The 22,491-nt window shown below is 46.6% G+C and overlaps 1 protein-coding gene across 3 annotated transcripts in view; it reads right to left on the bottom strand.

Moving 5' to 3' along the window:
• Positions 1 to 22,163, bottom strand: part of PAX3 (paired box 3) — a 74,271-nt gene extending 52,108 nt beyond the window's left edge. For 2 of the 3 annotated variants that reach the window (XM_083868858.1, XM_083868860.1), the window contains exons 1-4: positions 21,958 to 22,163; positions 20,926 to 21,161; positions 19,447 to 19,576; positions 18,372 to 18,506 (exon numbers count right to left, since the gene is read on the bottom strand). In XM_083868858.1, the coding sequence (XP_083724984.1) occupies positions 18,372 to 18,506; positions 19,447 to 19,576; positions 20,926 to 21,161; positions 21,958 to 22,042 (586 nt within the window). In that variant the 5' untranslated portion in view covers positions 22,043 to 22,163. The remainder of the gene's footprint in view (positions 1 to 18,371; positions 18,507 to 19,446; positions 19,577 to 20,925; positions 21,162 to 21,957) is intronic. The other variant, XM_083868859.1, reaches the window with a different exon arrangement.
• Positions 22,164 to 22,491: the final 328 nt, after the last annotated feature.

Raw genomic sequence — 22,491 nt, 5'->3', positions numbered from 1 at the left:
TGAGATCTCCCGAGCAGCACAACCTCCAAGTAGTATTTAGAAAGACAATAGCACAAAGTAACTCAAAGGATATTAGCAGTGTTCACATGGAGGGGTGCCAGCAGAATGTCTTGAGGATATAACCTACTTTACTAAATTATCTACCACACAGAGCATATTTGTAGGATTGGTTTTGTTTGAAATTTCAAGGGTTGGAGGGAGTTGTTTGTTGCTCTGTTTATTTTTATTTTAATTTGGAGACTTTAATGGGTGCTGACAGCAAGCCCTCTGAGCAGTAAAAGAAACGTTTCTTAATATGCATAAAATCCTCCATTTGCATTCTTTGACTAATAAAAAGAGGTACAGCTTTGCTTAAATAGTTACAAACTCATCTTTTGTACCAAGTACATGAATTTCTTATGGCTGCACAAACAATGTGCCTGGTCAGACTGAGCTCTGCCCCAGCTTCACAGTTTATGTGAAGAATTATTTATCTGCAGAATGTGTGTGAAATATGACACACACATAGAACAAGCAGAAGTTACTGAGCATCATTCCTGAAAATCTGCAATATTCCTCAAAAATACATTCAGGAGACTGATAACAATAGGCACACACATCACACTGATGTGTGCTTTACCACCTTGTTACAGAAGCTGTATTAAAAGAGATCAGAAATCTTTTGAATTTCCCCTCAAACATGATATTGTTGATTCCATAACCTGTTTTGTGTTATTAAATAGAACGAGATTCTCTATAAAGAGCAGCTATTGTCCCCAAAGAAAAATTAGAAAAATAACTTGACCTTCCAACACAAATATTCCAATATCTGTCAGCACATCCTATATGCCCTTGCTCAGGCAAGAGTCCTCAGTTATTCAAACTACAAAATGATCCATTAGCCATGTTAAGATCTCTATTATACTCCTGAAAACAAGGAATTTCAGCAAGGAACCACTCTAATTTGATGCCAGGTCCAGGACCTGATCTAAAAACCTATTCTGTACTGTAGCACTGTTTCCTGACAGTTTATTGGAAAATCTACCTGAAAGTACAAATTTGTGATTCCTCAGTCCATTACTGCTTGTTCCACAAGAGTCATTAAGACAATATCTCATATCATGTTGGTATATTTTTCATTACCTACCAAAATAAATAAAATAAAAATTGTTCCTTAACTGAAATTTGGATCAGGGATACACAGCAACTACAGAAATATACTGGGAAAAGGAGATAATGGCTGAATCTACATGTACTGCAGTTGATGCTGAGCTCTTTATCCAGCTCTCCTCCCCATGCAATCAAGGGCAGAGACAGATCAATGCCCAAATATCTCCTGAATATTTGTGTACAGAAACTTATCAGACAAATATTCAAGTTTGTATTCTATTTTGATACCTGTAAAGACTCATTCTACAAGTGCCTGTGGCACTCCATGACTGGTGAACATCTGATGAAAAGTGGCAGCAAAATAAGAATCTCTTTCTGGTCCTTACCTTTCCCCATCTCAATCTCTATCAAAGAGAGACTGCTTTAAATTTGGAGAAGGAATAGGGTAAAAATAACACCCTGAGTTTATCTAGAAGTTTTCCAGCAGGAAAGTCAAGGACATTTATTTTATAAAAACAAGCACTTTGGAAATGAGAATACAGAGACATTATCATGGTCAAAAGTGTTCCATTCACATTGCAATAATATCAAATTGCTCCAGGAAAGCAGGAACCAAATTCTTTCATTTTCCAAATATGTTTTAAGCTCAGTACAGCTGATGCAAAACCAGGGACTATTACCTGATTTCCACTAATGGTCTAAGACTGTCAGCCCACAATATGACAAAAAAACCAAAATGCTCCTCTTTCTCTTCTTTCTCTTACTTTTAGAAACTAAAATCCTGGTGACAACACTCTACCAAATTCAAGTCTATTGTCCTGTTCTCAGCTCTAGATCTTATTTATTCTTTCTCCCTTTTCCTGAAAGGAAAGATAAAATTCATCGTAAGTGAATGTCCATAGACTTGATTTTCAGGGAGTTAGATGTCATTGGGTTATGCTGAAAGAAAAAAAAAAAAAAAAAAAAAAAAAAAAAAAAGATGATCGTTTGCAGGATTGCACATTTGGAATTTATTATAAAGTACCATTGTTTCAAATGACCATTTTCCACAACTGCACATCTTCATTGTGTGAAGACAGCACAAATTCTTTGCTTTGCTAAAATGAAATTTTCTCAGCAGTGAAGCTGAACTCACCTGAAATCATCAGTGCAGTGGAAACCCATCTCTTTTTTCACTTTAAGAATTTCTCCTCAGTATGTGTGCACTAATACAGAAAATTTAACCCAGCCAACACTAACCTGGCTTTTCTGCCACCTTCCACTGATGGCTTCAAAGCAGCCCATAGACTGTCTAGGTAAGTCATGCAATGCACTCCTAGCAAATATCACAAGTGCTGCTGCTGTGGGTAAATCATTTATTTTGAACCTAACCCTCAGAGAAACCCCATTTCCCTCAAACAGCCTGACTGAAGCCAAGGATGCCTGAGCACATACAGCAGGCTTGAGCCAAGGGACAGAGCATGCAGAGATCTTCCACATCATCCCAAAGACTTATTTTCCATTCTTGCAGCCATCAACTCAAACACACCATGAAACAGTTACTGGAACACAGTATTGCCAGCTTGTTCATAATTACTGGTTCTTCTTCCCTGCCTAATGCATAGCTAAATGAACAAGGGCTGTCATGGAAAGGGACTCAAATGTTCAGTCTGGCAGAGCTGGATGATCAGGACAGGAATACAGAGAAAGCACACAGAAATCCCATGGCCTCATCTGTGCAGCAGTGAAATCCAAATCCAGGCTGGCACCACAAACACTTTGAGGACATCCTACGTGGCCCTTCCCTGAATCTCAGAAAAACTGCTACAAACCTCCTGAGCACGGACACGCGGCACTCTGCTCCCACAGCTGTGCTTGGCTCTGTGGCAGCACAAGTGGCACTCACTGATGCTCACACACTGCTCTTGGCCACAGGCTGGCAGAGGGCTTACCCACTCACCTGTGCAAGCATTTCTCAAATATTAGAGACAAGATGCTGCAGGGCTTCTTTTGTTGCAAAAGGGGCCTGGCCTTCCCTACCCCACCATCCCTCCAGAAAGGGAATAGCCCTGTGTGCATCAGCAGGAGCATCAGCCCTGTTTGGGCATGCAGTACAGCCTGCTCTGCTTTGTGCTCCTGGGAACTCAAAAGAGCTGCTTTCTCCATCAGGCATCCTCTGGTTCCTCTGCTGTGTCTCTGCCTTTTAACAAAAATGGATGTGACACTCACAGACCTCTAAAGTAGTGCCTCCAGAGCACAGCCTCACGGGTAACACTGAAACTGCTCTTTAAACTCATTTTAAAATGAGGTAAATGAATCTAGACTGCAGTATTTAACATAAATAAATTTCCAACCAGAAGACAATATTTTAAAATTCATAAAATGAAATTATTATATGAGTTCAAGCTGAAGAGATTTCTCTGGATACTATTTGAAGTTTCTCTTTCCTATGTCAAAGAAGCATCACCTTTTCCAGCCCTGACACTCTCCATAGATACTTGCAGACATTAAGTTTGGTTGCTGTTTTTATGCACAGCAGTTATACCCTTGGACCACTTATATTAAAACACATTAGGGCTGTTTTTCCACCTTAAAGGCAAATTACAGTGTATGAATAATGAGTATTTTTTGGAGGCAGAGAAATGGATCATCTTCCCCCTCCATCTGGCACTGTGCCTTTCCAGCAAGGCAGAAGTGGAATTTGAGACCTCTTTATGAATAAGCAATAAAAGACTCATGAAATGGGATGGTTTAGTAACTTCCAAAAAGGCAAATCAACTGGAGACAGAGATAGCTGAGGCTGGGTACCTCAGCTTGCACATGATTTGTCACCTCCCCTGCTACAGGAGGCAAGCTCCAGTTCCCAGCACAAACAGCTCTCCCCATCTTACCTCAAGAAGAACCTGTCAGGAAAGAAAGAGCCTAGCAAGTTTTCACATTGGCCTTTGAAGTTCTTCCTTGGCTGACTGATGCTCGTCCATACATAACTGGAAGAAAAGAGTTCCATTGTGCCGCTCTTTACTCCAAGCGTATTATTCTCCAGACAAAAGCCTTCGAGTCTTAACTTTTAAACACACCTCTCTTTAGGGTGCACTGTTTCTAAACCATAAAATCTTTTTTTGTTCATTACCAAAAAAAAGAAAAAAAAAAAGCCAGCTTTCTCCCCCTCAGGGAATCTACTCTGCTTGTTAGTTTTTTGAATTACTTTTTGCAAAGGGATACCACAGAGCAGCCAGCAAGAGAACAGCCAGCTCTCACTCCCAGAAATACAGTATTTTTCCCCAACACTGTCTGCAATGGCTTACTCAGCCCAGCTTTAAACATGAAATACAGCCATTGTAGGAACCCTCTGGTTTTAGACGAGACCTGGTGAATAATCACCCTACTGAAAACATCTCCAACATCTGGCAACTTGCTGCTATTTGCAGGGTCTGAGCGCCAGGTCAGGCAGGGATGCAGGAGCAGGGCAGGGGGTTAAGCAATGAACATGCTCAGCACCTGCTTGCTCTCTGCCTGATTCTAATCAGTATTCTCCTCTCATGCCCAGGAATGCTAGAATTCCTCAGTTTCCTCAGAAAAACTCGAAACTTTTTCTGCCTCAAGGAAAGGAGAGGAGGGGGGGAAAAACGAAAAAACAAAGAGAGAGACAGAAAAAAAACCCCTTTCTGTTTAGGGTCTGACCAAATTTCATTAAAGACAATGCAAGTGTTGCTATTAAATTCAATAGGCCTTTTTTCAGATTTATGAGCAACCTTACATGCTTGACACTATTAATTAGAGGAATTAGTGGTGCTAAGAAAGAAGAAAAACACACAAAACCAAACCTATACATTTACTCTTTGAGGAACAGACTGCAACAATATAATTTTCCTTGAAATTTTAGAAATCGGTAAAAAATATTTGTTTCACCAACTCTAGAAATCAAATCTTGCTTTACTGCAAGTTGTACTGTGGTTTTCAATCTAAAATCTTTTTTTTTTTAAGACCTGCTGACAAATTTAACCCAGTCTATCAATTGCAACTGGCTCCCCAGTTTTTTAGCTCATAAACTCATGTCCAAGTTGTTGGACTATTTCTCTTTGTCAAGAAGAATGCTTATAAAATAAATTACAGATTTCATTTAATAAAATTTTTAAATCAAACAAAAGTAGTTCATCTCTAGTCATTCTGTGTAACACAAAATCCCACTTCTGAGAAATGCATTCTCTTGCATAAGGATGCAAAGCTACAGTTTTAAACTATAAATACTGGCAATGTACAACAAAAGAATATTTAAAGCCTGATTTTTGTCTCCTTTTCTGCTCAGTACATGGTTTTGTTTTAACAAGTACAATAGTAAAAAAAGAATATATTTGAAAAAGAATAAAAAAAAGTTTTAACAGTTATCCAGGAAATACACATTTTTAGTGAATGCAAGAGCAGTTGTAGAAGAGAAACCAGTTCAAGACCTGGGAGCCCAGTCACAACCACACAAATTCCAAGCACTGAATACTTTCTTAAAACCAATGATTATTTGTATGTATTATTGAGTAGATTTTTCACACCACATATTTGAGAGAATTGCAGGGTATTCATGGGAGACTCAGCAAAACCAGCAAAAAATATGCATCAATTACTGGTGTACTGCAGTAAATACTTGGTGGCTCAGAGCCTCAGTGTAAATGAGGTAACACCTCTATATTCACAGACTTAATCCCAGACCACTGATCTGCTTTAAAAAATAGTAATAGAAATACAAAAAATAAAGGTGCAGAGTCTTTACCACTTCACCAAAGCACACCCCTGCTGCTCTGTGCCAGGGCTTGCTGCATCTGGTGAGTGAAGTGGTCCAAACCATGGGCCACTGGACCAGAGGGTACCCACTGACCCCTCTACAAACAGCACTTCGTGTTTCCCAATTCTGCAAACCCAAAAGCTGAAATCCCAGCTACTCTTCCAAAGATAGGCTGCAATCCTATGTAGCCACAAACATTTGCTCTGAAATATCATTCCATCTGGATTTGCAGTTTCAGCAGATGAACGATGACAGCTGAACCTATGGAACACTTTTGATTCCTGGACACCAGACATTTGGAAATACCATTGAGGGATGAAAATATCATTGGTCACATTTCTTCAACAACAAAACAAAAAGCAGACCAAAAACACAAAAAACAACCACAAAAAGAAAAAAACCCACCACAGATACAAGGAGAAAATTTAACCACAGAGGAGCAGCAGAGATCCGAAACTGAGAAGGAGGGCTGAGCAGTCCTATCTCAGCTGGCTCCAGGCACAAGCAATGCAGAAAGGCACAGCAAGGAACACAGAGCAAATTGTACCAAATTCCATCAGTTCCCCTCCAAACTGAAGGCAACTCTTCCAGCACCAGTTTTGCCATAACCACTTTTTTCTTGTTTGTTTGTATAGGGGTATCACTTACTTATAAACATATTAGTCACCGAGATCGCTCCTTCCTACTCAAAAGGGGTATTTAAAAAGATCCCTTAGCCCAATTCAAAGAGGCAGAACCACACTCACCACAGCCCAGTGAGAAGAAAGTTAAAGCCTATGGAAAGATGCCCTGGGCAGCCCCTTTTCCACAGCAGCAAACCAGCACCAGCTGTGCAGGGGTGGGAATGAGCTCTTCAGCCCAATTCACGGGGACCTGAATGTCACCAAGGGCAAAGCAGCACCTACAAAGCACAACTGTGACCCCCCTGCCTCCATCTCGAGAACACAACGCTCCTGTGGAAGCTTTAAACCTCACAATAGATATAAAGAAACAACTTGCAAGCCTCACAGAAGAAAAGGGCAGAGTGAGGAGCTTCCTGGGTTGGAAACAGGGTAGCCCCAGCTCCCACCTGGGCTGGGAGCCAGCCCTGCACCCAGCCCTGAATTGCAAGGACTCTGCTCACTGCTTCAAGCTCGCACTCAGAGAAGCACAATGGGGCTTTCAACCAAAGGATCCGGCCCTGAAAAAGGGCCCAAGGCACCCTAAGGGCTAAAACAGGAGGAGGAACACAGAAGTGTATCCAAAGGGGTTCCTGCTTTGCCATCCTGGGAAACCCAGAGCTCCATGGCCCTCCCTGTGCAAACCAGCAGCCAAACACTCAGCACCAGGTGGCCTTTCTTTAACAGAGAGGTCACTTTTCTGCATGGTAGCACTCAAGAATAGGAACAGGTGAGTCCCTCCTACACTTCTTGATCACCTGGAGGATCTTTTTTCCCCCTTATAACACTTTCCTAGGGTGTTTTGGTTTTTATTTATAACTATCATTACCAGGATTCAGATACTAGCTATAGTTAGGATTTTTTTAATATTCACTTTAAATTTCTGTCTCTGACTTACTTTTCCAGGGATGACAAGTCTCCCTCTGATGTCAGATTAACAGAAATATTTATGCCATCAATCATCACTCCATGGTTTCAACTGCCAATACAGGAGAAGCACAGTAACATTGAATTCTGATTTAAGTTCTTCCTTGGCCAAATGACCTCTTACAGCCTGGGGACAAACCCTCTTTACACCCATCATAGTATAAGGTTTGACAACCATTCAAATTATGGAGTGTTCTTCCAAGAATTTCATGTGCTGTGTTGATTAGGAGCAAAGGCTGAGGACAGGAATATTGTATACGGGGACAGAGTGTGCTGCCCCTCCTGACACCCCTCAGCCAGGGAAGATCCAGAAATCAGAGGGAGTGACCAGCACTGCCCCCCACCCTGCCAGAACTGATGGAGCAGATTGGTTACAGAGCTCCTTACAGCAGAGAGCTGGGGGGGGTGGTTTTTTTTTGTTTGTTTGTTTGTTTTTGGTTTTTTTTTGGTTTTTTTTGCTAAATCATATGTTAGAAAAATTAAGTGCCATTCTCTAAAGCAGCTTTTTTTAATTTGCTCTGCTTGCAGCATTTTAACTGCAATTACTGACTGTGTCAGGTCTCTTCACCAGCAAAATATAGATGGTTAGTACTATAAGGTCTTGCTAAGTCTGAGAAAGTGAAGGTGTTCCCTCAAATCTGGAATATGATTAAACTTTCATGCAGGGCCAAATTCAATGCTAAGTAACCTGCACAGCCCTGCTGAGAGCACAAGACAATACAATTTGGGCACAAATGCAATACAATTTGGTCCCAAGAAACTTTTAAAACGTAAAGAAAGAAATAACAAAAAGATTAAAAATATATCTGCTGTATGCAGCCATTTTGCATTTTGCATTTTGCACCAGGACGTGTGAGCATCCTGAGACCCTGCAGTGCTTCTGGCTGCTCCAGTCCCTGCCCAGTGCACACAACACGCTGCTCACGCCAGTCTCAGTGTTGTTCAGAAGAGGTGGACAAGCAGTTAGTTTTAAGGGGTTTTCAAAAGACAACACTGTATTTGTTGGAAAACAAGTTGTGGGTACTAAAGCAACAGGGGTTTGTGTGGTTTTCTATGTAGCTGCCAAATATTCCAGCATTTTTTGGTTGAGCCTGTTGATTTAAAGAGAGCAGGTCAAATCAACTGTGCTAAAGCAGGGATGAACCCACAGGGCTTTTTCCTAACTGTGACATCTATTGTATAATCTTCTAAATAGATTCCTAAACGTTCTCTTCTATTATTTTCCAGTTCCACAGACAAAGAACACAGTGAAGTCATATACCATACAGGGAATAGCCACCAAACTCAGCAAGGGAGGTACACATGATGCCTTTCTCTGTACCACATGTGTTAAAATTCTACCAAAAAAAAAAAAATATATATATATATATATATATATATATATATATATATCTCCATCTATATCATCACACCATAAAGACTGGATGACTTTTCACTTAAAGGATCACTTCTTAGCTAGTAGTTGTTTGGAATTTCTTCTTCTGTGCAAATACTGATAATTTAATTCAGTGTTCACTTACACAACAGCATCAGTTCACCATCTGCAGTGGAGTTACTTGATTTATCCCTTGGTAAATGGAATTCCAGAGTTTGGTTTTTTTTTTCAAAATCTGTGCTTTTCAGGATTTTATTGTGAAACAGTGTATTTCACTTCCCATTTTCTTTAGCTGAATAATTCCCACTTCCTTTTTTTTTTCTTTTAAAACACCTTCCTTCTGAAAAGAACTTTTTTTGCTGTTCATGAAACCAGCTGAGTCCTGACTTCCAGCTAGTTCTGTGCAAGCTTTTTTCTCACCACTCAGCCTGACAGGAGGGGCTGGGTAGGTGTCAGAGTGTTTACTGGGGCACAGATCCCCGCACCTCAAGCCCTGACCCTTCAGCACTTCACACCAGACCAAACAGCCAGCCCTTAGGTCAAAATGAAAAGGAAGTCCTGCCACACCATCTTCAGTAAAAACGGATTTTCTGTGGAAGCTTTCCCTGCTACTCTGCCAGCCTGGTTTCTATAAAGCCTGTCCATACTCATCTCCATCCTCCCTGGGACAGTTAAAAACAGAGATGGAAAACAGTTTTAAGTGCAATTTGGTTACACTGAGTATGGTTGGTGCTACTGCCTCACGGGGGGTAGATGGGTTACATTTTTAACAAAGTGCAGAGTAATTTTGCCAAAAGAGCTGTGGTTGCTATTGCTTTTCCCAGCTAGTACATGGAAGAGATTCTGATTATATTGGCATGAACAGTCCTGCTCATTTCAGTAAGGTGAATAAGACTTGACAGAGGCTGAATAAGCTGTCTGCTTGCAGAATTGTCAACCACAGACAGTTTATTCCTCATACTATTCAAACCACAGCGATCTATGTGACAACATATCTGATAAAGAAATTACTACATAGTCATTTTTAGATCAGACATCCAACACAAGGCATATCATAAATATAAAAATCCTTAAGACTGGTCCTAATATGGGCTTTGTGCATGATACAAACATTGATAATGTTTGGCAGGAGGTCTACAACCAGGCAAATATCTGCTAAAAAAAAAGCCTCAAAAGGTAGCACAGATATTGTTGTGCTCACCACAGCTCTCTGTAGAAACAAAAAAGTTGAGTTCATGGACTTTGAGGAAATTTGTATCTAAAATGCTTTCAAAGACTGTTAGCTCTTACTCTGGGACAAAATGTCTCCTAAAGTAGCTGAGTACTTGCAAAGCATGCACAGTCTGATATTTAATCAGCTGTAACCAAACAGAATGGAAGCAGAGTGTATTTAAGAAAGGGAATGAAAAAATTATGATTTAAAAAATGTGTCTTATCCTTTACTCTGCTGTTTTTCACAACAACAGGAGAGACCCACCCACCCATCTGAAAAATCAGTGCAACACCAGGAGAGGCTTTCTACTTTCACTAGGCTTCATACTACTGTTTGTGAAGCTAAATTTCTGTGTCCAGTGGATGCAGTGGGAGCTGGATCTAACACTCCTGTACCTCACAATTCAGATGAAAACTCGTATCATAATGACAAGAAAACACATCCAGATTGCACAGCCTCTTCTACCGAGGATGTGGTGGGATACATTTTACTATCTCTGAAATAAATATAGCTTTCTGCCATGCAACAAGGAACTGATTGTTCTCAAGGGCTCTTGCTTGTTTTTCTGCGCAGCCTCATCGATCCAACTTCCTTTTTTTGGGAGAAGGGACAGCACAGCTATCCCAGCTGAGGCAAGTAGGGTCCATAAAATCCAAACTGGAGAAAATGACCAAACAAAAGTTGCAAGCTTGTTTGTGTGCCCTGTATGCTGAGAGCCCCGACTGGAGAATGGGCTGGCTCCTCAAGCTCCCTTTCTTCTATTGGCAGCCCCAGACTATTTATCTCCTATGTGATTTGGTATACAAAGATTGATTTTTTTTTCCCCTTTAGGCTTCACTCACCAAAAAGATTACATGCAACAAAATTAGTTTTAGTAAAATTCAATCAAATACATTGTATTTTACCTGCTACAATAGTAACATTTAAATGCACTGTATACTAAAAACAAAGTGATTAAAACAAAATCAAATCCAGTAATGCTAAAGAAAAAAAAACTCACAAAATTGTAAGGGCATACAGTGTATACATTCAACAGACCATGCAAAATAAGGATTCCATTCAAATTTCACATCTCATTAAAGACAATTTGGCCATTAATCCATACGGGTTTAGGAGCAAAGAAGGATTTTCCAAGACAGATAAACTGAAATGATCCTCCTTTGATCTCCGAGGTTAAGAATCAGCAACAATGGAAGATGAACAACAAGGGGCAGAACCACTGGCCTTTTTATGTGCCACAATGGCATCAGCAAACAACTACTTAATCAATATTTGGCCAGGGACACTGAAAACTTTCTTTTCAAATTTTAATTCCTAGTTGTAAAACAACTGTAGGGCAACCAGCAAGATAAGACATTAAACTGACTGCTTAATTGCCTTTTACTGTCCTACTAGTTATATATGCACATTCTTAATAGTTCGTGAATCTTTATTTACTAGGATGAATAAACGACCTGTCAACAATTACATCAAACTCCCCTAACTAAATAATCTCAGCACATGACACACTTTAACTCTAATGTGTCCTCAGCGAGTTTTAATTTCATTACGCCTCACTTTTTTTCTAGGCAGAGTGATTTAAACTGAATTAGTCTAACAGCATGGGGCAGGAGTACTCCAGGGCAAGAAAAGTAAAATGCCGCACTCACACTACGCTAAACAGGGTCTTGTGGTGAATTACATTACTGTACATCATTTTTATTAGCCAGAGAGCTCAGCGTTCAGGGACCACTTGGAAGTATCCTGCATTTTTATTTCTATATTTTGTTCTTTCTCCGGCCACATATGTTTTCTGTGTAGGATTTAAAGTGACATTTACATGGAGAAATTCACATTGACTGGCTTGCTCTGATTTATTGCTTTGTGTTTCACTCAATTTCTTCTTAAATTAACCAGAGAGCACTTTGTAGTTCTGCTTCATTTCCCAATGCAGTTTTATTACACAGCTCTGGGGACTCATGATAATTTATCACTATCAACTTTATTGGCTTCCCTCTCCTAAACCCTGTTCCAACCCTTATCAATAAGTAAACCCAAACTAAACGTTCCCCAGATAAGTATTAGATAAAAGTGTTGTCTTTGCATGATATAACAGAGAACCACTATTCAAAATCAGACACGGCAAATTATTTGTTTTAAGGATTTTATCGGCATTGGCTTTTATTTACAGCATTAATTGCTAATTAGCTTTTTATCTAATTAAAACCCCTGTTGGTCTTCTGATTCCTCTGCTACCTCTGTGTAAACTGAGACACAAAGGTCCTCGCCCTCAGCGAGAGCTTTGCCGAGTTTCACTGGGGATTGAAGTCACACTCTTGTGCAGTGGGTATTTTTTACTAACAGAATAGAACATTTTGAGCCCCATTCCTGCCTGCCCCAGCCCCCGAGAGCAACGTTACACACATGAATGGGCCCTTTGAGTGGGGCTCCTCGGACTCCTCGCCCTTGCCCACATCTGCAGGACTGCAGGACTGATGCCCAGCCAGCAAACCCCTCTTACATCCTACACCTGAGGCTTTCCCTCAGAGCTGCAGTTCCTCGGCACGGTACAGAGCTGGTTCCAAGAAAAACCTGATGTCTATTATGGTAAATTCCTACTGACATCACAAGTTCTGCAATCGTAGGAGAATCTGGAAAGCCAAATGCATAAATCACCTTCTCAGAAGAAGTCTTAACCATACCGAAATCAACCAACTGTTTCTTGCCTCTGCCTTTCCGGAATGACACCCTCTAAATGTAATAGACGAAGATTTTCAAAGCAACCAAACAAGGTGCTAACTTGGGTACAAATTAACTCTAATCGACTGCTGTGTGTGAAGCAATCCTGACATTTGCTAAAATAACATTCAGCTTTCTTCTAGATATATGCAATTAGAAAAACTGGAAAGGATGCCCACAGCAATTCTGTTTGAACAGGCGCTGACTCTTAAGTTGAAGAAAGCACCCTTAAGATGGCAAAGCATTCAAAGCCATTAATAAAATCATGATTTCAAGCCAATGATATGATGTGTATATTACTTCAGAGAGTCGCTGCTAGATTAACACCCTTTCTTCCCACAGCTGGAAATATTACTGGTGCTTTTGTCAGACGATTAGCCTGCAGTTAGTCTGACAATTAGCACTCTCCTCAAAATCCCCCACTTCAAGACAGGAGGGAATGGGCTGCCCCCGGCAGCTCTGGAAGAGTAAACTCCACTTTGAAGTCACCTTAAAGTCAAACATTTAACACCTTTCTAAAAATGCTCAGCATGCTGGGACATCACACTCTCACTTGATGGGGAGATCATTATTTATTGCTAAGGTCATTAGTTGTTGTTACTAATATTATTATTATTATTATTATTATTATTATTATTATTATTATCATTATTATTATTATTTGGAAGCAGAAGGCTGGCCCAGAGCCCCACAGTGATGATGGGTCAGGCAGAAGAAACAAAGCTGTGCTGGGTTTGCATAGAATCACCTGCACCAATCTGCACTTGTGCAATACCTGGCTTTTCTACCCTGGCCTGGACTGTCACTATTAAGATATAAGGAAAGGGAAGGGGAAAAAGACAGACAGGAAAATACAGTTGGCACTGTCTCCCTTGTACTAAATTCTGGATTCACTAGGGAGTTTTTTCTTAATTAAGTACTATTTTCTTGTCAGCTCTGAGAACCTCAGAAACGACGTTGTTCAAGTTTATTTTTTACACCTGCTAGTGACCAAATATATAGAGTACTGCATGACATTTCAGACTCAAGGAGATAACTGCCTGCAGCCACAGCCATCACATCTCACTCAAAAAGTGAATCTTTACCATGAACATTGAGCAGGGGAACAAACTTCACTTCTCAGCCCACAAGAGCATTTCACACAGCACCTAAATCCTCCTTCCACTGCACCTTGGGACAGGACACTGGAGCAAAACCAGGATAACCCCTCCAACTAAAATCTAACTTAGCATCTGACTCATCCCATGCCCCAGCCAGTAATCCAAGAGTCTACTGTGTAGAAATGAATGACTCAAACTGATATCTGGTGCCTCCATGTTAATCTTCTCCCTTAATAAAGTGTCTTTATTAGTTTAGCAATCTAAAAATAACTGGCTGCATGATACTGACCAACCCTAATCAAAACATCTGCCAGCCCATCTAGCTCGAGCTACCCTTTGGATCATGTGCCACCACTTCAAAGCCTCCTGCATCAAGTCAGTAATTGTAACATTGCATCTAAATATTTAAGCTAGGGGCTGGTAGTCGCGTGTCCCATTTACAGTCAGCATCTGTCCTCTAATTCCATTACAGTACAAAGCAAAAATGTTTCCCAAAACTCGCAAACAGGAAAAGCATCACACAGCTAAGAGAGGCAGCAGCAGCTTGAACTTTCGAGCTGCTGAGCAGGGCTTTTGTGCTAAGGTCCTTTTTTTTCCCCTATCCCTTCAAACTCCCCACATACACACACTAAAATAGGGGTGGTGCCGAAATTGTATTAATGTGAGCCTCAGGCACACAGAAAAAAAAAAAAAAAAAAAAAAAAAAAAAAAAAAAAAAAAAAAAAAAAGAGGAAGGGGAGGGAGAGGGGGAAGGGTTTGGTCCAAGATGAAAGTAAGAAGAAAATAAAGGAGGCAATTTAGTCTGCTGTAGCCTGAATTGCTCTCAGTAGAGCCAAGGGTAGAGGCTGGGGATGAGTAGGGCCCTTTTTGGACGGGTGCGCATGACTGGGGGAGGATCCGCCAGGACAGGGCCCGGGGGCCAATTCCTCTGGCTGGGAACAGAGGCCCCCTTTGAGGCCAGCGGGGGGGTCCGGCCCCGGCCCCAGCCCGCTCACAGTGGGGCCGGGACAGCTCTGCCCCATCGATGCAGGGCTGAAAGCCGCTGGTTCCTGCCAGAAAACAACAGCTATTTTATGAAGGGGGGAGTTATCACATTAGTCAGCAAACCATGCCACGCATAACTCCCACCAAAGGTACAAGCAACTCCCTCTTCTGTAGTGGTCAGGCTAAAAATAAGCCCTGGTGTGCCACATAAAGGCACAAAACTTTCTCGTGTTCTTTATTTATGGCTCGTGCCTTCAAGAAAAAATTATTGCGTGTGCAGAAATACAGCTATGCTGTTATAGAGCTACCAGCCTCCTGATACACACTCTGACAATCAAGTTTTCTTTAAACATATACCCAGAATCAGGGCTGAGGGTGATGCTGGCAGACACACTGAAATACAGCACATACAGGGCTGCACATGTGGCATCTGTAAACAGTGTGAGAATCACGTGTAAGTGTCCTAGAAGACAGGCTGAAACAGAATCACACCAGGCACACTACAAAAGTTTACCTACACCCATATATGTGGTGGGAGAGATCCCAATCATACACTGTTTCTATCACACATTTTTTAAAAATATCACATTTCCATTCTCTCTAATCCCACTCTGCTGTAAATAATCCCTAAATCTTGAATTAGCTACCATTAAAACGGCAACTCTAGTCCTTGTCCTTGGAAAAAAATGCCACTCCTTGAGCCACCCAAAGGCCTGTGGCGAGGAGGGGATTTCAGGCAGAGCCAGCAAATGCCCAGCACTAATTTGTGCTCCCGAGCAGAAGAGCCATACTTTGCTTCGTGATCAGCCTCAGGAGTCACTTTCTGACCTATCCCACAGCCTTCCCTTGCACCCACACTCCAGGATACCTCAAGCCCCCAAGAACAGAGCTACTAAAACCCTATATTGCACAAAACCCTGTACTTTTCCCCCCTCTGTACCATGGAGCACTCAGTGCTGAGCTAGCACCCAAGGGTTTTGCTGCACAGCACCCTTTGGATATGGATACCCTTTGGACATTCCACAAGCAACCCGAGTGTCTGAAAGGGCATCTGAGATGCACTGCCAGAGGGCACCCTCTGCCACACCAGGCCTTGTAGCCAAGCTGGTGGGTGCTGGCAAATATGATCCTGTGGCATCAAAATCCTTCGGAATACTGCCAGTTATTTTAGTAGCAGAACAGGATTGTTTTTATAGATGGAGTGAAATCAAAGCTCCTCGGCTGGCAATGGGAGTTGAAGTGGAAATATTTTTTTTGTTGGTCAGACACAGAAAGTAGTGGTGGGCTTCTTTTATGGTTATTTTCTTGCAATGGTCTCACTGGTGTGTTGTCCCTATAGTATCACACTCCATGCAAGGCAAGGCACAGGCATGGCAACAAATGTTTTCTGGAGCAGCGCGCTCACTGCAGCATCCCAGCCACCCTAGTAATGAGATTAAGCAACAGCTTGCTAGTCAGAGAGGGGGAGCAGGCGTTGCTGTGGGGAAGAGCACACTCTCCCTCACGCTGCCAAGCCTTCCCAGGCACTGTCACACAACAGATGGGATTACCAAAGCTGCCGTTTCCACGGAACTGTCCAGTCACGTTCACGCAGCAAAAACCTACAAGCCTAGGGCAGGAGAGGACTACTCTACCCCATGTAATCGAGGGGAAAATTGCTACTGATTGAACTCAAAACAAATAAAGTTAGATACTCACATCCACAGAAACCCAAAACAAATAAAGTTAGACACTCACACGCACAGAAAGTGAAAGAGAGGGTATATGGAATGCAGCCTCCTTATACAACTGTGCTGCGAGCACGAGGGAGCCCCTCTTGCAGCAAGGCATCACCAGCCCCAGTTGCTTTCCTGCAAGAGTTTTGGGGTCCTCTGGGCTGGTGAAGGCAGCCATACACCCAGACACTGATTTATAACAAATCAAGAGCCCCACCTTAAAGAGAAACAGTCAAAGTACAGGAAGACTGTTTCAAACAGACACAGAAGGATGGGTTATATTGATAACAGTATTTTTTTCTCTTGCTGTCTCTATTAACGACTCTTTGTTCCATAAAGCAGTGATATTATCAAGGTTTGCTACCTTCTGTTTCTAATCTCTGACAAGAAATTCAAGAAGGCAGCAAAGCTATTTATTTAACAACTAGGGCACTGAATTTTGCTATTTTTCCCTTGGTGCACATCCCTCTTGGAAAAATCCTCTGTAGAAGGAGATGCTGGAGGAAACTCTGGACCCATCATATGGAGGCAACTGACCAGGCAATCAAATTGTGCCTTCTGCCCTTAAAATTTCTAATTTTGTTAGCGCCTTCTGTATGTCTGTATTACACATCTCCTTGCAAACACAAACACACAGAAGATGAGGCTTCCCTGAAAGTTTTAATAAGAGTTGAAAACTGTGTTTTAGGAGATTTAGGGGTTTGTTCCAACAAAACAAGAATGTGTCCTACTGCCGAAGAATGGATTTCTGTTGTCCTTGCACAGCACCAGCATCCCTTGATGCCTAGAAATGCTATAAACATTTTCTCTCTAAAAACAGCTATTTTTTTTTCCACGATGGAGAGTCCATAAAACTGCGTGGAGCATCAGCTATTAGGGGCTCATTGAATAATTCATCCCTCATTGCAAGCCCATAATGTCTTTTCTCAGCCTTTTGTGGGGCTGTTTTCTCTTCTTTTCTCCTTGAATTATAAAAAGGTTGCCTTCTTTTGTTCACATCAAGCTGCTGCTAGCTGAAGCTTTGTCTGTGCAAAGCCAAAGTGTGAGTTTCAATGGACTCCCCCCTCTTTGTTTTCCAAGTTCATCTCCAAGTGTAGATTGTGTATAGAAGGCCTTCTTTGTAAAAGCTGGAAAAGTTGTACAAATGTTTGACCAGCTCATTTGGTACTTTTGTCTCGCCTTCTCCAGTGCCTGTGCATGTGCTGGGCAGCGACTTCCACACACAGGCGGCCCGGCCAGACCCTGGCCTGCCCCTGCACCCCGGCCCAGCCGGAGCCAGGCTTGGCTTCAACGGGAGCAGCAGCTGTCCCCCCCAGCAGCCCTTCACCTCCGCCTTGTTCAGGTTGCAACCTCCTCGCAGTCCCGGGCCAAACACCAACACACGCTCTCCCCAGCAGTTTTGAGAGCAGAAAAAAAACTAAAACGTATCTCCCTGCCCTGTTCAGACAGCAGAGACTTGAGGCTCTGCAGCCTTTTGCTACAACTGCCCATTCCGTGCAGCCACAGCCTTTCACTTGGCTTGGGAAAGGAGCCCTGCACGGCTGTGACGAGGGGCTCTGTGGTGGCTCCAACCCTCCCTGCTCCCTGGTTACTGAAAGCCAAACTAGCAGCGATTCCCATCTTTGTTCCAACCCCTGTGCCATTCCTGCACACTGCAGGGTCGTTCCAGCGGGGAATGGGACACGATGGGATGCGGCAGCCGGGCTGTCAGGGCTCAGCCCTTGCCCCGCTGGACCCAGGACAAGCCCTGGGTGATGGGGAGTGACGGCCACCAGCCCTGGGACTGGCACTGGCCCGTCGCAAGGCTCCACGGAGAGCAGGGGCAAACGGGACTTTACCTCTTTCGCTGAGGATGCCGTCAATGCTGTGCTTGGCCTTCTTGTCGCCTTCCTCCACCTCTTTTCTTTCCAGCTCAGCCTCCTCTTCCTCGCCTTTCCCAAACTTGCTCCGCAGGATGCGGCTGATGGAGCTCACTTCGGGGGGAGTGCAGAGCTGTGAGCGGCCGGTCCCCAGCAGAGCCCCCCGCGGCCCTCGGCCCGGCCCGGGGAGCGAGTCCCCATCAGTGCCCCGGCCTGTGTCCCTCGGCCACCGCCAGCCGGGACTGGGGGAGGCAGCCGCCCATTCCCGTCCCCGCGGGGGTTTCAGGGGCACCGGCCCGCAGGAGCTCCAGCTCGGGCACAGCGAGTCCTGAGAATCTTTCTCTCCCCCGAGCCCGCACGGCGGGTGATAAACACCCCGGACACCTCACCAAGTCCTGCTCAGGCTCCGTGTGCCCATCCCGCAAACACCCCGCCGGCACAGGGAGCTCCCCATCTCCTGCTCCCCAGCCCTGCTCTCCGGCACAGGGAGCTCCCCATCTCCTGCTCCCCAGCCCGGCTCCCCGGCACAGGGAGCTCCCCATCTCCTGCTCCCCAGCCCGGCTCCCCGGCACAGGGAGCTCCCCATCTCCTGCTCCCCAGCCCTGCTCTCCGGCACAGGGAGCTCCCCATCTCCTGCTCCCCAGCCCGGCTCCCCGGCACAGGGAGCTCCCCATCTCCTGCTCCCCAGCCCGGCTCCCCGGCACAGGGAGCTCCCCATCTCCTGCTCCCCAGCCCGGCTCTCCGGCACAGGGAGCTCTCCCCAGCCCGGCTCTCCGGCGAGCCCCGAGCCCTCCTGCGGCAGCAGCCCGGAGGGGATGGCGGGGAAGCGTCTGCAGGAGGAGGGGAGGGGGACGCAGTTGCAGTTTAATTGAAAACACCCCGCCGAGAGCAGGAATCCTCCCGGGACGCTCTGAGTACCGCGGGCTAACGCCGGCGGCTCCGCGGGCACCGGCCCGGCCGCGGCTCCCAGCCGGAGGGGACGGGGCTCACCGGGCACCGCTGCCCTCCCCGGGCCCGCCCGACCCTCCGGGACCCTCCGGACCCCCCTCCGTACCTGAGGGCACCGAGTTGCGGTCACACACCCCGTCCTTCAGCAGCTTGTCCCGGATCTCCCAGCTGAACATGCCCGCGTTTTCCCGCTTGTATTCTTCGATTTTCTTCTCAACGTCCGGCGTCGTCACCTGCTTCAGTGAAGACAAAGCGGGCGGGCAGAGGCTGCAGGGCCGGGGAGCCGCCGCCACAGCCCCGGAGCCCCCTGGGCCAGAGCCGGCCCGGCCGCGCTGGGAGAGGCCGGAATAAACCCGCGGGTGCGGAACGCGGGCAGGGCGAACTAACGGGGCACACAAGGTGATAACGGGCAGCACGAGACGAGCACACTCCGCGTTAAACGGAACGTCCCAGGGAGTCCTCCGGGGGTACCGGGAAGGCGGGACACAGCCCTCAGCACGGAACAGCCCGAATCAGGCAGCACAGGCTGCCCTCGGCCGGGAAAACACCCGCACGACTCCGGGCAACGAAGCGCCAGGTCAGTAAAGTTTCGGCTGAACAAAGTTTGCGGCTCCGAACAAAACCCGGCTCAATAAAAACGCGGAGAGGTTCGAGGGCCGGCATTTTTCTTCGGGAGCCTCGTGATTTTAAAATAAATCTAAAAATCAAACAAAAAGAGCGATCTCCCGGCTGGCAAGAGCCTTACGTTTGAGTAGCACGGTTATAAAAAATACCTCTGCTCCTAATACAGAAAGGAAAAGTTCGGGCATCGCTTCGCTACTGCAGAAGAATCAAAGGAGGGGGTAGAACTAGCAACAACTTCCAATAAAAAATCAAGCCTTTACTTTAGTGAGAAAGAAAAGCCAGAGAAGGAGAAGCCTAATATTGGGGGAAATTTCGTCTCTATTATTGTTAGCGCAAACTTTTCGGTGGCGCAGCTAAAAATACATGCAGCTCTAGAGCAGAGAAAAAGGCAAACAAAGCAGCCGCAGGAGCAGTAAAGAGACAGACAGAAATAGAGTTTTGTTGCACTTTACAGGAAAGCGGGGAGGGCCCGATCCGGCCGGGCCGGGTCAGCTCCAGCAGCGGCCCCACCGCGCCCGGCCCGGCCCGGAGCCCTGAGCCCTGAGCCCGCTGCGCTCCCGCGGGAAATGAGCCCGGGCACGCGGGGCGCTGGGAAGGGAAGCGTTCAAAACAACACCCTTTTCGCCCTATTTTCGTTTGAGTTTTTGTTGGGTTTTTTGGTTGGGTTTTTTTGGGGGGGTTTTGTTTGTTTTGTTGTTTTTGTTTTTGTTTTGTTTTGTTTTTTTTTAATAGAATTTCCTTAATTAAAAAAATATTATTGCCAAGAACTGCAACGATATTTTCTAAAACTTCGGGAAGTTTGAGAGCAACAGGCGGAGGGGACACGGCGGGGGTGTTGTGGCCCATAAATGTCTGTGCCCGGCCTCGCACGGTCCCCCGGCCCTCCCGCCTGCACACCCCGGTGCCGGCCGGGCCGTGTCCCGCTCGGAAGCCGCTCCCCGCCACCGCCCCCGGGGCTCACCTTGGGCTTGCTGCCGCCGATGGCCCCCGGCCGGATGGAGCCCGTCTCCTGGTACCTGCAGAGAATTTTGGAGACGCAGCCGTGGGACACTCGCAGCTGGCGGGAGATGACACAGGGCCTTATGCCATGGTGGGCCATCTCCACTATCTTGTGCCGGATATGGTTGGGTAAAGGCCTGCCATTGATAAACACTCCTCCGAGCTGATTGACTCTGCCCTGGCCTAGAGGGGTAGAGACTAGAGAAGGAGGGAAGGGAGGCAGGGGGGTAAATGGCGTTAACGTCTCCTTCGGATCCTGCTGCGTCTTTTGTTGTTGTTGTTGTCGTTGTAACTATTTTTTTGCCGTTGTTTTCTCTGAGGCAGCTCCCCCGCCCGCCCCGCCGGGCCCGCCGCTCCCGCGGGCACCGCGCCGCCGGCCCGGGGCAGGCAGGGCAGGGGAGGGCAGGGGCGGCCGGGCCTTCACCTGTTGCGCCCAGCCCCAGCGGCTTTCCCAGCCCGCCCGGCTCCGCGGGGCAGGGGGAGCGCTGCGGGAAGGCCGAGTGTCCCCGGCCCGGCTGCCCCGGAGCGGCGGCACCGCCCGCTGTCCCCGAGCAGGGCCCGGCTGTCCCCGGCCCCGCGGGGCCCTCTCACGCCGCCACCCCGGCTAACAGCGGCCGCTCGCAGCGCCCAGTGCCGACCCACGGCTATAAACTTCCTTTAGGTTCGCACCACCTTTATTCGAGTTTAATTTTTTTTTCCCCTAACTTTTTCCCGAACTTTGGGCTCCCCAGATCCCCTCCCTTCACTCCGCTAAGAGAAGCGGGCCCGACCCCGCGGTGTGTCCCCCCGCTCCCGGGCCGGGTCTCCAGCAGGGTGCTCAGCGCCGTGCCCGCCCTGGGACAAGCCCTGTGTGACACCCGGGGGGAGCCGGGCGGCTGTCCTGGAGCCCTCCTGGGCCAGTTCTGACGGGCCGGGGGCCGCTTTGTTCCGGCGTCCCGGCACGGAATTATCATCCCTTTCCCGACCCGGAGCAGCAGCTCAGGCGCGGCCTTACCTTCCAGCGGGAACCCGCTGCGGGGATAGTTCTGCCCGGCCCCGGGGCGCATCATCCTGGGGACAGCTCCGGCCAGAGTTGTCATCGCGGCGGCGGCGGCCGGCAGGGTTATATCCAGGTGAGGGCTGATCTAGGGGAGACCCGCGCTGTCAGCGGCCCCCGCCGAATCAGGAGCGCTCCCGGAGGGGGTGGGGGATGCCGCCGAGGGGCGGGGAGGAGGCAGCGCCGCCGCTGCCCCTTTGTCAGTGACCCGCGCTGCCCCGCACCGGGAGGGCAGGGCCGGGCCGGACCCCGCGGGGCGGCGGGCTGGGCGCGGGGCGGACGGGCGGGGGGCGGTGGCGGTGTCCCCGGGGCTGCGGGGAGCGGCGGCCGCGGGGCCGGGCGCATTTATCGGCTCCGAGCCCGGCGGCGGCACCGCCGCGATTGGCCACCGCCGTCCGGCCCGGCCGCGCCGCCCCCGCTGATTGGGCGAGCGCCGGCTCCGCGCAGCGCCCCGGCCCGGCCCGAGCGGCGGCGGCCCCACCGGACCGGACC

This window comes from Zosterops lateralis (genome assembly GCF_965231275.1).
Source record: "Zosterops lateralis genome assembly, chromosome: 10".
Lineage (NCBI taxonomy): Eukaryota > Metazoa > Chordata > Aves > Passeriformes > Zosteropidae > Zosterops > Zosterops lateralis.
This window is presented reverse-complemented; position numbering and strand designations above follow the sequence as displayed.